This window comes from Castor canadensis, chromosome 5 (assembly GCF_047511655.1).
Source record: "Castor canadensis chromosome 5, mCasCan1.hap1v2, whole genome shotgun sequence".
Taxonomy (NCBI): Eukaryota; Metazoa; Chordata; class Mammalia; order Rodentia; family Castoridae; genus Castor; species Castor canadensis.
The window spans coordinates 89,742,383-89,756,713 of record NC_133390.1 but is presented as its reverse complement, the minus strand read 5'-3'; the positions used below and the strand labels follow the sequence as shown (position 1 = coordinate 89,756,713).

Sequence of the window (14,331 nt, the reverse complement as noted above, 5' to 3'; positions counted from 1 at the left end):
GACATTTGGGTTGTTTCCACTTTTTGGCTTTTGTTGATAGTTATGCTTTAAATATTTGTGTACAAGTTTTGTGTGGATATTTTCATTTCTCATGAGTGGAATTTCTATTTCATATGTTAACCCCATTGTTTAGCTTGTTAAGGGAAAAGCTATTTTACACAGTGGCTAAACCACTTTACATTGCCACCAGTGATGATTGAGGGTTCCAGTTGCTCCACATCCTCTCTAACCCGCTTGTTATGATCTTTCTTGGTATGGCCATTCCTGTGGATGTGAGGCGATATCTCATTGTGGTTTTGATTTGCATTTCGCTAATGATTAATGATGTTGACATCTTTTTACATACTTATTGGCTATTTGTATAACTTCTTTGGAGAAATGTCTACTCGACTCTTTTACCCATTTTAAATGAGGTTATCTTTTTATTGTTGAGTTCTAAGATTGATGAAGTCCAATTTATCTACTTTTTTCTTTTATCACTTGTGCTTTTTGTGTTGTATCTAAGAAACCATTGCTTAGTCCAATGTCACAAAGATTTTTTTTCGGTCAATGATTCATCTTGAATTAAGTTTGTTTATGATGTGAGGTAGGGGTTTGAGTTTATTCTTTTTTATATGGAAAGTTATTCCAACACCATTTGTTGAAAAGACAAATGACTTTTGCCCATTTAATGGTCCTTTTGAAAATCAACTGACCATAGATGGATGGGCTTATTTCTGAACTCTTAATTCTGTTAAAGTGATTTATATTTCTGTCCTATCTCAACCTCAAACTGTCTTGATTACTGTAAATTTGTAGCTATTTTTTCCTTCTTAGCCCCTAAGTGTCATCTATTTCAAGTGAAGAAAAGAAAAAGGAAAAAAAGAAAAGGGAAAAGGTTTGAGTGTGATCATTTTTTCCCAGATTTTGCTGAACCACTGACCATGCCTGGTTATGGAGGAGCAGCATCTTCTGGAGCCTCTGTATTTGGTGCTACTGGATTGGATAACCAACCTCCAGAGGAAATTGTAGCTATTATCACCTCCATGGGATTCCAGCGAAATCAAGCTGTGCAAGCATTACGAGCAACGGTGAGCATGTGAGACTGTGTGTGAATACTCCCCCTCTTACTGGAGGAGGTTGCTTATATTTTTGTCAATAGCAATTGAGACTTCCCATGTTCTTTGTTTATGTGTGTGTGTGTGTTACGGGGGATTGAACCCAGGGCTTTATGCTTGCTAGGCAAGAGCTCTGCCTTTTGAACCAATTTTCCAAGTCTCCTTTGATCATTTTGATCAAATAGTTGGCTGATGCTATACCCCACCATGGCCCATAAAGATTTATTTATATATAGTAAAGCTAAATTAAATTGAGGGACTCATTCAGTGAATTTAAAGTTAAAACTGGGGTAGGATTTCTGAACTGCAAGAAAACGTTTGCTAGTTGGGCTCACAGATTTGATTTGGAACTTGCTATAGCCTCAAAGCAAAGAAGACGTGTGAGAATCTGCATTCAGTAAGAAAGTTCTTTACATGAAATAATGCTTTTCTGATGTCAAGACCTTGGAGAAATGTCCTCGAAAGTCTCCATAGAAGACGTAGCGGCTGTTTGGAATTCTCTGCTGCTATTTCTGTCTGCAGAAAGAGAAGAGTCTTTGTTTGTTATGAACATCCTGCTATCTTAGGAGTGAGGGGACCATGAAACTACAGGGTAGATGGAAATCTTGCAGTGTAGATAACTATTTAATGTTCAGGAAAAATACTTTTTTTTAACCCACCACATTATAATCAATTTTTACTGAATGTCTGTTTCTAGGTCCTTCTTACCTGTCCTGACTGGGTGCCTAGGGTCTGTTGTTAAGACCACAGTGACTCCTGACTGGCTCATGGGAATGTGGCTGGAACACATTGTTTTCTTTTAAAATGCTCAAAATATCTCAACGAGATTTTGTTTCACTTAGAGTATTTTCTTGTATCCTACTTATTTTGTCTGCCTGACTGTTTCATTGCAGCTTCTGACTATGTCTAGACAAATTCTTTAGCCTGACAGTTATATCACATACAGAAGAAGATGAAAATGTTTTCCTGGTGAATTGGTTGGACCTGCATGGAGTTCAGTTAAAACAATCACTAACCAAAGCATTAATCTTGTCTATCCTGCAATTCAGCCATTCTACCAACATTTAGGGAGAGGAGACACTAACTATAATCTTCCTCACAGAGTTATCTGCAGAATATACAGTTGGGAGAGACGGTAGCATGTTCAATTTCTGTGGCTGTACAAAGGGTTGCACTTAAACAAGTGCCATTCCCTTTGGCATTCTGCACCTGTCATTGTCAGCATCAGCCTGCAGAAACTCTGAGCTAAGACAGGAAGGGGCTTTGGAATGTTGATCTACTGCTCAGAACTGTTTTCCAGTGAATCCAATTACAGACCCTGGTCAGGAGGGTTGCAGAAAGCCAGTCGAATGTGCACAGCTTATACAGTCAGAGCTTCTTACTCGGAGGCACTTAGGAGTAATGAATTCAGGCCTCCTGCACTATCTGCTTGACATTAGGTTCAAACGTTCAGGAGATAATGAGGCCCAGGGACTGCATGTGTTATAAAAATGTTTTATTTTGTTAGAATAATAACCTGGAAAGAGCACTGGATTGGATCTTTAGCCACCCTGAGTTTGAAGAGGACAGTGACTTTGTGATTGAGATGGAGAATAACGCCAATGCAAACATCATTTCTGAGGCCAAGCCTGAAGGACCTAGAGTAAAGGATGGATCTGGAAGTAAGTTCTTGCCTTAGCCATTGTCTCAGTATCATGATTACATTCAACTCATACCTTCCCCTCACTCCTACTTTCCAAACCTTTGCCATCATTCAGAGTTAGCACAGGTCCCACCTTCTCACAATTAGTGCATTTTGCCACTTTGTCTAGGTCACAGTGGTCTGATAAAGTCTAGGTTATGTCAACTACTGGTGTGTGTGTGTGTGTGTGTGTTTGTGTGTGTGTGTGTGTGTGTGTAGTGCCAGTTTTGACTTTGTCTATTCCTTTGAGGTAAAATTTCTTCACAGACCATGGATGCTTTTGTTCAAAAGAGAGCATTTATTTTCATGGCGATATTTTTTAAACAGTGGAAGAGCAGTCTCATATCCTTGCCAGTGCCAATTGCAGATAATTTTCTGAAGGGCTGTTTCAGGATGACAAGAAGAGGTGCCATAGGCCAGTGTTTGCCTTTTAATAGTAAATGCTTTTGTATGTCACTATGTGCCAGGCACTGTTCTAAGCACTTAACACATAAACACTCATTTAATTCTTACTGCATCCAACTCACAGGTGGAAAATAGAGGCATGGAGAGATTATGTACCTTGCCCAAGGTCACACAGTTCTTAAGAGATGGAGGCAAGTTTCACACCCCGAATCCATCTTGACCCTTGTGATATACTGCTTCTTGTGCTGCTGTTGCCTGCAGGTTGAGGTTCAACTCTTTAACCTGGCATTCAATACATCCTGCAGTCAGATCCAGCCTACCATGTCTTCTGTACTCCCGTACCCTCAGCTCAGGTGCCTGGTTCTGTGCCACACCCCCGGAATGCTTAGCTGTCACCAACTCTCTTCTCACCTCCCTCCAGGTCATTGCTGAGATGAATCCTTATTTATGAAATTACCTCTTCACCCATTAAGGCACATTAAAGTCCTTCCCATCCTTCATGGCTTGGCACAGATTCCATTTCTCTGCACTGTTTTCCCAGATCCTTATTGTGGTCATGATTACCTCATATGCTAGTAACAATTGTACCAGTATTGACAGTACTTCCATTTGTGCCATATTTGATTCTCCCAATAGTCCTATGAGGTAGACATCATTATTGTTCCTATTTTGCAGTGAAGACAGAAATAGAGACGAGTGAGTAGTCTGTAAAATTCTCATAGGGAATGATGGGTAGAAACAGATTTCCAACCGAGGTGGTCTGCCTCCAGAGCCTGTTCCTATCGCTACTATGATACATTGTTTGTTCTTCTGTTAGAAATATCAAATTGATCTGGCAGTAGAATTATTTCTCTTTCCTGTGCCTCTTGTTTGATTGTGAGCTTGTGGAGGACAGAGGATATTTTATGAAACTTATGTTGTGTAACACATAGACAGTATAGGGTAAATGATATTGGATTTCACTAATTTTATATTACCAGCATTTGTTTCTATGATCATAGAGTTACAGGTCTACTCGTTAATAGTCTTTTTTTTTTTAAGTCTTTTTTTTCTTTTATTCATATGTGCATACAATGTTTGGGTCATCCTCCCTTCCCCCCGTCATTAATAGTTTTACCAGACTTAACATGTATGTATTGACCTAGAGCTGGAGAGAAAGGGCAGGGGGCAAACTTTCTTCTTTTTAGATATAAAATAAAAATTTATTTACTGAAATTGTTTAATCCCAGCTGGGTAAGAAAAGGATGAGATTTTGTTCTCCCCACTTTCATATTCATCTGCAGGATCTTGTATTAATTTTTTCAGAAATTGCAAGTTTGCGTGAAAGTATTAGAAGCTGTAATGGAAGAGTTCCTCAATAATTCATGATCCATTAGCCCACTGCTTCATCGATTTTTCCATAATGCACTTTGGAGACATGAGTCCTTCTCACAGAAGGACTAAACCACAAGATGGGGCTGTTGTAAAGCTGCCAAGGTATCTGGCTGCAGAAACCCAAATCATTAGGGTTTCTTTCTTCTGAAGGAGTGTGGAGGCACCAACTACTCTCTCAGATGGTCAGTAATGATAAAGAATAGCCACATCATCTCTTTGTGCCCACAGCACTTCAGGGCCATCTGCAGACATTCCTGGTCTTGCTGGATCTTGAGTTTATAACTGTGTGTATCAAACTTTGGGAGTTGTGGGTGAGGACAGGGAAGGAACACTAAAATGTGCTTGAGAAGCCATATGCAGCACATGCAGGATATAAAGGCAATAGTAAGTGAAACATTTAATTATGAAAAAAACAAAAAAGCAACGACCACAGTAATTTCTCAAATCCATTTTGAGTCTGATTTTATAGAAAAGCAAATGTTTTTTAGCTAGCCTCCCCAGTACTATGCCTGGCCCATGATAAGTGGTCGGCAGATAACTGATTGAATGAAGAATTAAATGAATGCCAGGAGGTAGTGGTCTAAGGGGTAGTTTTTATTGCCTCCAGTTAGTGCCGCGTGGGGGAATTAGTGGTATATCATTGTGTCAAGTTATGTGAATCAAATGAAGGAAAAAGGACTTCCTGGACTTCAGTGTATTAGCCCTGGACTCATATGTCACTCACTGCTTTCTTTCTCCTTTAAAAAATTAATGTTTATATTGTTTATTTTTCTTATAATTAAAAGGATATATATTTTAGCAGCTAGAGAAAATTTAAGTATGTGAAGAGGAGATTAAAAATTATAATTCTGCTACCCAGCAATAATCAGTGTTAATGTTTTGTGTATAATCTTTAGACTTTTCTATGCAAATGAATAAAAATGAATATATGCATATAAAATGTATTTATACAATATAAAAATATAAATATAACATTCTATTTTATACCTTTATAACCAGTTTTTCCCCTAACTGTGGGTGTTCATATACGTAAATCTAAATCTATATCTAAATCTAAATCTATTTAATTTAATATATGGTAACAATGTTCTGTTATATCATGTACTATACTTTATATATCTAATTTTGGGTTAATTATGTTTTTAAATAAAAGTCTGTTAAAGGTTTCAAATAATGAGGGTGTTTCCACATCCAGATGACAGAAATGATTTTTAAATAATTAATTTTTAAAATATATTTTTGTTAGCCTCTATTAATTATACAAAGGGGTTTTATTGTGATCTTTCCATAAGTGCATATAATATACTTTGATAAAATTCACCCCCTCTATTACTTTTTCTTATTCCCCCCAGCCCTTTTGAACATTTTTTAATGGAATTCATTATTCTATTTTCTTACATGTGTATGAGGTACTTTGATTGGCTACACTTGGCCTGAGGCAGCTGCCAGGTAGGGTTTGGCCACTGTTGGCCCAGTGCCACTCCTGCTAACTGTGGGAACTACTTGTTGGCCCTGCTGTTGCTATTGCTGCCTCACCAGTACAGCTATTTCTCTTTTCTTCTTGTTACCAGCTCAACTGCTCTGCTAATTATGAGAATCAAAAGTATGCAAGACAGACCATTTGAGAGAAGTCTTTTTTTGGCCCTACTGTTGTAACATGGGGGTAGGGGGTGGGGTAGCATATGAAGGTGTCTCCTAGCTGCTCACAAAGTAGGCTGAACAACTTGCTTATATAGCCAGAAAGAGGATGTGACAAGGGTGTCAGCACCAATCATTGCAATCTTTTCATGAAAATGAAGGATTTTGTTGGCACCAAGCATGGCATAATCCCTGCCATCAGTCATGAGAGTCTCTTATGCAAATGAAGGACTATTTGCACTAGTCTCACAAGTGTTCTGTTGGGCCACCAGTGGAAGTGCTCCCCCTTTGGCCTTGGTGGAAATGACTGCAGGGTCCTCTAGTTCACTGAGGCTGTGGATGCAAAAAGGTTGGTACAAGCTGCTCATAGGAAGTGACTTCTGGAGCTGGAGTCATGCTTTGGGTTCTAAGTGGCCCATGCTCTATGAGGGTAGTCCTGCTGCCTGGCTGACAGTCCTTCAGCCGGGGCATTGGAGAACAGCCTAATAGCTATCAGGTAAGGAGTCAACTCTCCCCAGCCTCCAACATCTGACCACATTGAAAGGAAACTTAGATGTTCAAAAGGGTGCTTACGACAAGTAATAGTACTTCAACAATATTTAACAGTGCTCTAACAATGCATAATTCCTGTCCCAGTGCCCCAGGGAGAAGTGGGTCCCTACCATCTGTTTCAGAACCAGGTAGGAATTTGGGTCTTTCTGCTTTAGAAGCTGTACACTTTCTCCTTTCCCCCTTCTTTGTTGTGAGTCACTGTGTTTCACTGTTTGTGTTGGAATGGAGGTGAAAATCTATTTTTCAAAAGGCTATTTATTGCCATGTCCTACATATTTTAGGCCTAGCACCTACTTCTCTGTTGAGTTTTGAGAAATTTCTAAGCAGTGGGAAATCAGGCTTTCACTTTGACCTATCTGGGTTCCTGCAATTTGCTAAATCATTTCTGTTTCTGTGTTGTTTAATTTTTTTTTTAAAAAGCTCTCTGATTGCCAGTGTAATTAACATGTGATTACTCAAAATCTGCTTCTCCTCCTTCAGCCACATCACTGTGATGGAATGATTCAGTGGCAGCTGAGATTTTGCAGTAAGGGAGCAGAGGCACATTGCATTTTCTCAGTGCTGGTGTTCCCAGCATGCTGAGCTCCTTGAGGAATGCCACCCAGAAGAGGAGCTAGGGAGCAGAAAGAGCAGCTTTCTAGGGAAGCTGAGCACCACCCCCCAAACACACACCCTGGTCTGCTTGAAAGCCCTGTAAACTTGTTTCGCTGCTCACTGTAATTCTCATCCCACTTTCACACTTGTTGCAATTCCTGGTCCCCTCCTGTCCCCATGCCCATTGGTGCTACTGAAAATTAATAGCCACTTTTCAGAGTAAACTAATTTACACTAAAGTATGAATGACTGAGATTATTAAATTTGGAGAGAAGTGTTTGGTATTTGGAGTTTTAGGCAGAACAACAAAGAGACTGGTAATTTTGAGCTGACTGGGATTCGGAGAGACCATTTGTAGACCTTTTAAGATCCAATCCATGTTGCCAGTTACCTTAAGCTGTTATTGATTTATTCAGATCATTCTTCCCTTTTAGAGAACTTAGAAGTTTTCTGAAAGCCCCAAATCCCCCTCCTTCCCTTACTGACTTTTTCTCAGATCAGGGATAAGAGAAATCAAACTGTTGGGGTTAGGGATTATTTACAGATACAAGGCGTATAAGGTGTTCATAAACTAGGGATTATTTACAGAGAGAGTTAGGGACACTTAAAGATACAAACTATTCGAGTTAGGAAACCCAGGTTGTCTCACAGAGGCTCTTGGGATCTTGATGGTTAGTTTCAGGTGTCTTTAGATGCCTCTGTTCTGAGCTCTCACTGTTCCTGAATGAGGCTGCTTTGCCTGCTGTGCAATATGACAATCTGGGTGTGGAAGAAAACATGCCATGCTTCTGATGGGTGACAGGTTAAAGGCTTGGGCATTTGCCTTCTGTCCTTTCATGGTGATTCCCAATGGTTTCATTCCCTCACTAGTTTATCCTTGGAGACATTCTGGCAAAGGAATCCTGGCTCTTATGATGTGCCTGATTTCTAAGGCCAGTAAGATTGTTTGGGAAAGTGAAGGAGTACTTCACTTTAATGGGTAACAGGGCATGGGAGTGCACCCGCCCTTTGTCCAGTCACAGAAGTCCCTGATTATCTCAAAGGGTCCGTGGTTTCAACTAATTTGAGATAGGCCTCCAACTTCCAGAATGACAACCTCAAGCATTTATTACTATTGTCACTCAAATGTCAAAGGTATTACCTATAGCAAAGATAATGGGAATATATTGCTTAGCTTTGTGATCAGTTTTATAGAATTGGTTATAAAAACAAGTAAAAGCAAGTAAAGTTAGAGAGTTTATTCAGGTTTTCCCTTGGTATCAATTGTGATACTACCACTTGGTAAGTATATGTAGATGTTATAATGGTTATGAAAACGAATTCATGTGAAAGTACTCTTGAATCTAGAGTTGCGTTTGGTCATTATGTGTTGTTAAAACATGATTTCAAAAAGGCAAACTTATGACTTTCAAGTAAATTTATCACAGATTTTCTATTAACTCATGAATGAAAGAACCAGTCACATGTTACTACTGATTTAAAAATATCTGAGAAGCTAGGATATTTAAAGATGATTTAACAAACATCAGGATGAACTTGCTGGGATACACAAATTGTACTTAAGGTCTATAAAGACCTTATAGCCTTGAAGTTATGTGTGCTACTGGGTAGAATTTATTTTTGTATTTTTGTCAGACAAAAATCTTTAAATTATTAAGTAACAGCTTAAGTTTGGGACATTCAACCAATGGTAAGCAGTGAGATGACCCAAGTTCATCCCCCTAGACCAGGGAACAATAAACCTTTTCTCTAAAAGGTCAGATAGTTTTCTCAGGTTTTGTGAGCTGTATACATGTCTGTTTTCAGTCTTCTTCCTTCCTTCTTCTCATCAGAACAAAAACAGACTGTGGTTCTACTTCTACCAGTGGGTCATTGACCAGTCCCTGACATGGATGATCTTTGTGTGGTTTTTACTCCCAATGACATTGAAATGCCATCTACCTCTTTTACCTCCAAAGTTTCTTGGAATTTTTCAAAATAGCTATCTCAAAGAATGAAATCAGAGTGCAGTTGCTATTATGTTGGGTGGAGATGATGATGGTAAAATGTGATATGAAAAATTTTCATTATTAGAAAGGTTAGGAAGATTTTCTTTCAAAAAGCACAGATTTTATGGGAAGGTGGAATGCTAGTTTCAGACGCAGTTTAATTCTAGCTGTTTAGAGGGACACTTCACTAGATGTGGGCTGTAGTGGTTAGTCAGACACACATCTATCTGTTCTAGGTACATTATAGGCTTCTCTGTTGAAAGTCAACATTTTTGAAATGTTAATCTTACTTCAAACTGCCTTTTCTATCTACATAAGAAGGAGTTTTACATTTTTTTTTTTTTAAAGTGTGCTGTTTTGGAAGGAGAACTGGGAACTTGGAGAAGAATCAGCAACAGCTTCCCTTGCTGGTTTATTCATCTTGTCTTTCTTTTTGGAAATAAATATAAATTGGCACCTCTTACCTGTTTCATTTTTGCAAATGTGTTCAGAGAGATTCTGTCATCTGTGTGGGTTCCTAGCAGGAGGTCTTGAATAATGCATGGGGAAGTTACTTGTGTTGATAAACACTTCCAACTTTAATTATGAAACTAAGGTTTGTGCTAAACCTTTAAATTTTATTTTTATGATTCTGAGTATACACATAAATTGTTCCTAACCAGAAGAGGAGAAAATGCTTTTGGGGCTTATCGTATGGATGTACTGGGAAGTTCTGGATTTGTCCTGTTCTCTATGTCTGTTTTGTTAATCCACTGGCTTTGTGAGTGTCTGAGTAGCGTGTTATTGATGTGACCCTGGCTTATGGTGACAAGTGCTCATTACATACTCTTAAACTGATGAAGTCATTGACTTGGGGAACAGTTTCTTGGAGGAAAAAAGCCTTCATTGGGTCATTATATCTTCTCTTCATTTTGTGAAGATTGGTAGAGATTCATTTTGGGAGAGCAGCACTGTATCTCTCAAGTTGAAGATTTAGAATTGGTGTAGAATTCTTTTGAAAGGACTTAAAAATCAACTGGAGTTAAGGAATGGTCTTAGCCCACAGCCTTTTCTGGTTATTGCAGTAGGGGTAAGGCAGAAGATCCCTAGATTACTGTTTTTGAAAAATAAGTGCCAGGCATAATGATTGTCATTCATGGCTGTTTTTACCTGGCTTCTCATTTTGAACCTGGGATATTTTCTGTTAGGTGATGTGATAGTTAACAATAGAAGCTTAGTTAAGGATGGGCAAGGCAATCCCTCTGATTTTTTTCTGCTTTTATTTTATCACTTTTACATTTACTTACATGTGTATACATTGTTTGTGCCACCTCCCACCCCACCCACCCAATCCCCTGCTTCCAGGCAGAACTGATTAATTTTTTGATTAAATAATTTCACTAGTTTATACCCAAATTTATACTTTGGTAAATGGTTTATAAATATTTATTTATATAAGCATAATTTTTATTAAAATATATATATATAGCATAAAAAGGTATAAAAACAAGTGAGGAAATAGAGTAAAGGGAGCCATTCCTTTATTCACTTATTTATTATTAATTCAACAAACACTTATTCAGTGCCTATCACATGCAAAGTTCTCTTCTGTGCCTGGAATATTTAAGTAAACAAAAAAAAATCCTGCATGTCTTTTTTCAGTTATATTCTAGTCTGGTCTAAAAGGAAATAGACAATAAATAAATGCACAGGAAGTATGTGACGTGGCAGGTGGTATGCTGTGTGGACAGTAGAACAGGACAAGGGGACAGGGAACCACAAGAATGGGGTGGGAGTAGAAGGGATTTTATTGGATTTTATAAGGTAACTTTTATGATGAGGTGACATGACATGAGGCCTTGATGAAGTGAAAGGTGAGTCATGTGATACCTGAAAGAGTTTCAGATAGAAATAATCATAATGCACAATGGGTAAAAGAGCAGAGCATGCTCGGTGTGTTTAAGGGGCAGCCAGGAGGCCAGAGTGGCTGGAGTGAAGTAAGGAGGAGAATGGGAAGAAGGTGGAGGATCTTATGGGCTGTTGCAAGCACAAGACATTACTGTGAGGAAGCCACTGGAGGGTTTTTAGCAGAACTATGACCACACTTGATTTCCATTTAAAAAAATGACTCTCTGAAAGCCAGACTGAGAATAGCATGGAGGAGATAGTGAGTACAGTTAAGAATCTTTTCTGTAAATAATTCAGATAAGAGATGATTGTGACTTGGATCAAGGGTTACTAGTGAAGAAGGTTAGAAGTAGTTGTGTTCTGGATCTATTTTGAAGGAAATACTGATAGATTGGATGGGTATAAAGACTATGAGAGAGAAATCAAGATTTTTGTGTTGAGTTACTGAATGCATGAAATTGTTCTTAGATGAGACAGATCAGGTTGAGCAGTCTCTCTGCTCAACAAAGTAGGAGTGGAAGGGAACTTCCTAACTTGGTAAAAGATACCTACAGAAGCAAACAACCACAACTTACACAATACTTACTATGAAAGAGAATGCTTTCATCATAAGAGCAGGAACAAGGGAAGAATGTCTCCTTGTCATTTCTACTTAACATTGTTCAGGGGGTTCTAACCAATGCAATTAAGCAGAAAAAAGAAGAAAAAGGCATCCAGTTTGTCAAGAAATAAGTAGAACTATCTCTTTTTTGCAGCGGATATGATCTTACATATAGAAAATCCTAAGAAATCCATTTAAAGGACTTAGAACTAGTAAGTGGGTATGACAAGGTTGTAGGAAACAAGATCAATATACAAAATTCAGAGTTTTGTTGTTTGGTTGGTTGGGTTTGGTTTTTTGAGACAGTGTCATGCTATGTAGCCCAGACTGGCCTTTAACTCATGATCCTCCTGTCTCAGCTTCCCAAGTACTAGGATTATAAGCATCCACCACCACGCCCAACCAATTTTTATTCTATATATGAGCAATAAATATTCTGGAAATGAGCCTGGGTGGAACCATCCAGACAGAGGGAGAGAAGAGCTCTGAATGGGGAGGAGGATGTCTGATTTCTAAGCCAAAGATCATCAATATTGAAAGATGAGGGAACACCAATGAGGCAGCTGGACAGCTAGGTGAGTCATATCCTGGGGACAAGTATTTGAGGAAGAAGGATTTGAGCAATAGGGTATGATGCTGCTGAAGGGTGAGCGAGATGAGGACTGGGGATTGATGACCATGTAAGTGAATGAGCATGGGAGGAAAGCAAAGACAAAGAATGAGAAAGACAAGGGTAAGAACTTGTACCTTTTTGGGAGAAAATGTAATAAAAATCGAGTGCTAGAAAAATATATAAGTCCACTTAATTTGTAAAGGTTACTATCAATTTCTATACTGTCTCATCATTGTCTCTAGCAGTTTGCTGAGTGGACTAGTCCATGGAGCCCAGTTTGTGTTGTGTAGGTCTAGGATTAGTGGCAGGAACATGAACTGAGATTGATTCAACAGGGATTTGATAATGACATACTGTGCTTGATGGGGGGAGGTACTTGCCAGAGAATAAACATGGGTCATACTTGGCTACATATGTCTTTGTTAGCAAGCATGAAGCCTGAAGTTTGATTCCATGTAAGTTGAAATCACAAGTAAGTCAGACATCTTGTGTGAAGCACAATTCCTTTCTATAAATCATAACAAATATTTTCTGTTTTCTTCACAATCCTGTTTGTATTTGAGTCTGAATTACTCATGTAAGTCTTACACAACCCTGCAAAATGGGTGGTGGTTTTTATTTTTGTTTGTTTTTTGTCTTCATATAGAAACAGGCTCAGAGAGATAAAACAACTTGTCACCCTTATGCTGTTAGGAGGTGATAGAGCCAAGACTAACTCTTTTAGACTCACAAGCTTGCTACCAGATTGGGCTGTGAGAATGTTAATCCCACCTTCAGATTCAAATTGAACACCATCTGTGCTTTGATTGTTAATATTCTGTTTTGTTACCTTGAATTTGCAGGTGGGATCTGCTATTACTTTGTGTGTGTGTGTGTGTGTGTGTGTGTGTGTATGTGTGTGAGTGTAAATTGACTGTTTTTCAAATCTAGATAGTTGCTGGCTCACACTGTTGTTGATTTTAAATTCTGATCTGAAGTGCTCTTGATTCTAGAATGCCTAATAATTATTTCTTCTTTCATAGTGTATGAATTATTTGCATTTATCAGTCACATGGGAACATCTACAATGAGTGGCCATTATGTTTGCCATATCAAAAAGGAAGGAAGGTGAGTCTTTCCTAGAAGATAAATTATGGAGTATGATTTATTGAGCCCTTACTATGTGCCAGCCTCTCTAGTAGGGTGTTTTGTATGTTACCTCTTTCATTCTCACTTTGGTCTTGTAGGAGTATATTCTTAAAACCATATTATACATCTAGCCACTGAGTCTCAGAAAGCTGATAGGTGGTAAATAGTTGTTAGGAATGGTATTCAAAGTCACTTATAACCATTATACCAAGGTGACTTCCCCAAAACAACGATGGATCTTGTAGCAGAATGTATGCTCAATTTGGAACCACTATAGGATTATCATATTTAGCTAACAAAACATATTTATACTTTGTAGTATAACTATGTTTCAAATTGTTCATATTCCAAATATTTCATTGGGCATACTAATGTTAATTTTTTTGTTGTCATTGGTATTGCGACTTGCTAGGAAAGTACTCTGCTACTTGAGCCATGCTTTCAGCCCTTTTAGCTTCAGTTATTTTTCAGACCACTATCTTCCTACCAACCCCTCCCCTGCAGCTGGAATTACAGGCACCCACTATGCCTGTTTGTTGAGATGGGAACTCACTAACTTTTTGCCTGGGCTGGCCTTGAACTGGGATCCTCTCTTCAGTAGCTAAGAAAACAGGCAAGAGCCACCATACCCAGCCTTATATTAACAAATCATTTTTGCTTATAAGATACTCAAATTTAACTGGGCAACTTATATTTCTGGCAACCCTAAACCTTCATTGCTTTTGCTGTATTGCAGCCCTGCAGTTGGTTTCTTGAGTAGAATTATTAGGTGT

General features: G+C 38.5%; 1 protein-coding gene across 1 annotated transcript in view; it reads left to right on the top strand.

Annotated features, from left to right (window-relative positions):
- The window catches only part of Usp13 (ubiquitin specific peptidase 13), a 107,012-nt gene that overhangs the window by 86,709 nt on the left and 5,972 nt on the right, over positions 1 to 14,331 (top strand). Inside the window, exons 18-20 of the mRNA XM_074073712.1 lie at positions 904 to 1,070; positions 2,605 to 2,758; positions 13,453 to 13,537. Of these exons, the coding sequence (XP_073929813.1) occupies positions 904 to 1,070; positions 2,605 to 2,758; positions 13,453 to 13,537 (406 nt within the window). The remainder of the gene's footprint in view (positions 1 to 903; positions 1,071 to 2,604; positions 2,759 to 13,452; positions 13,538 to 14,331) is intronic.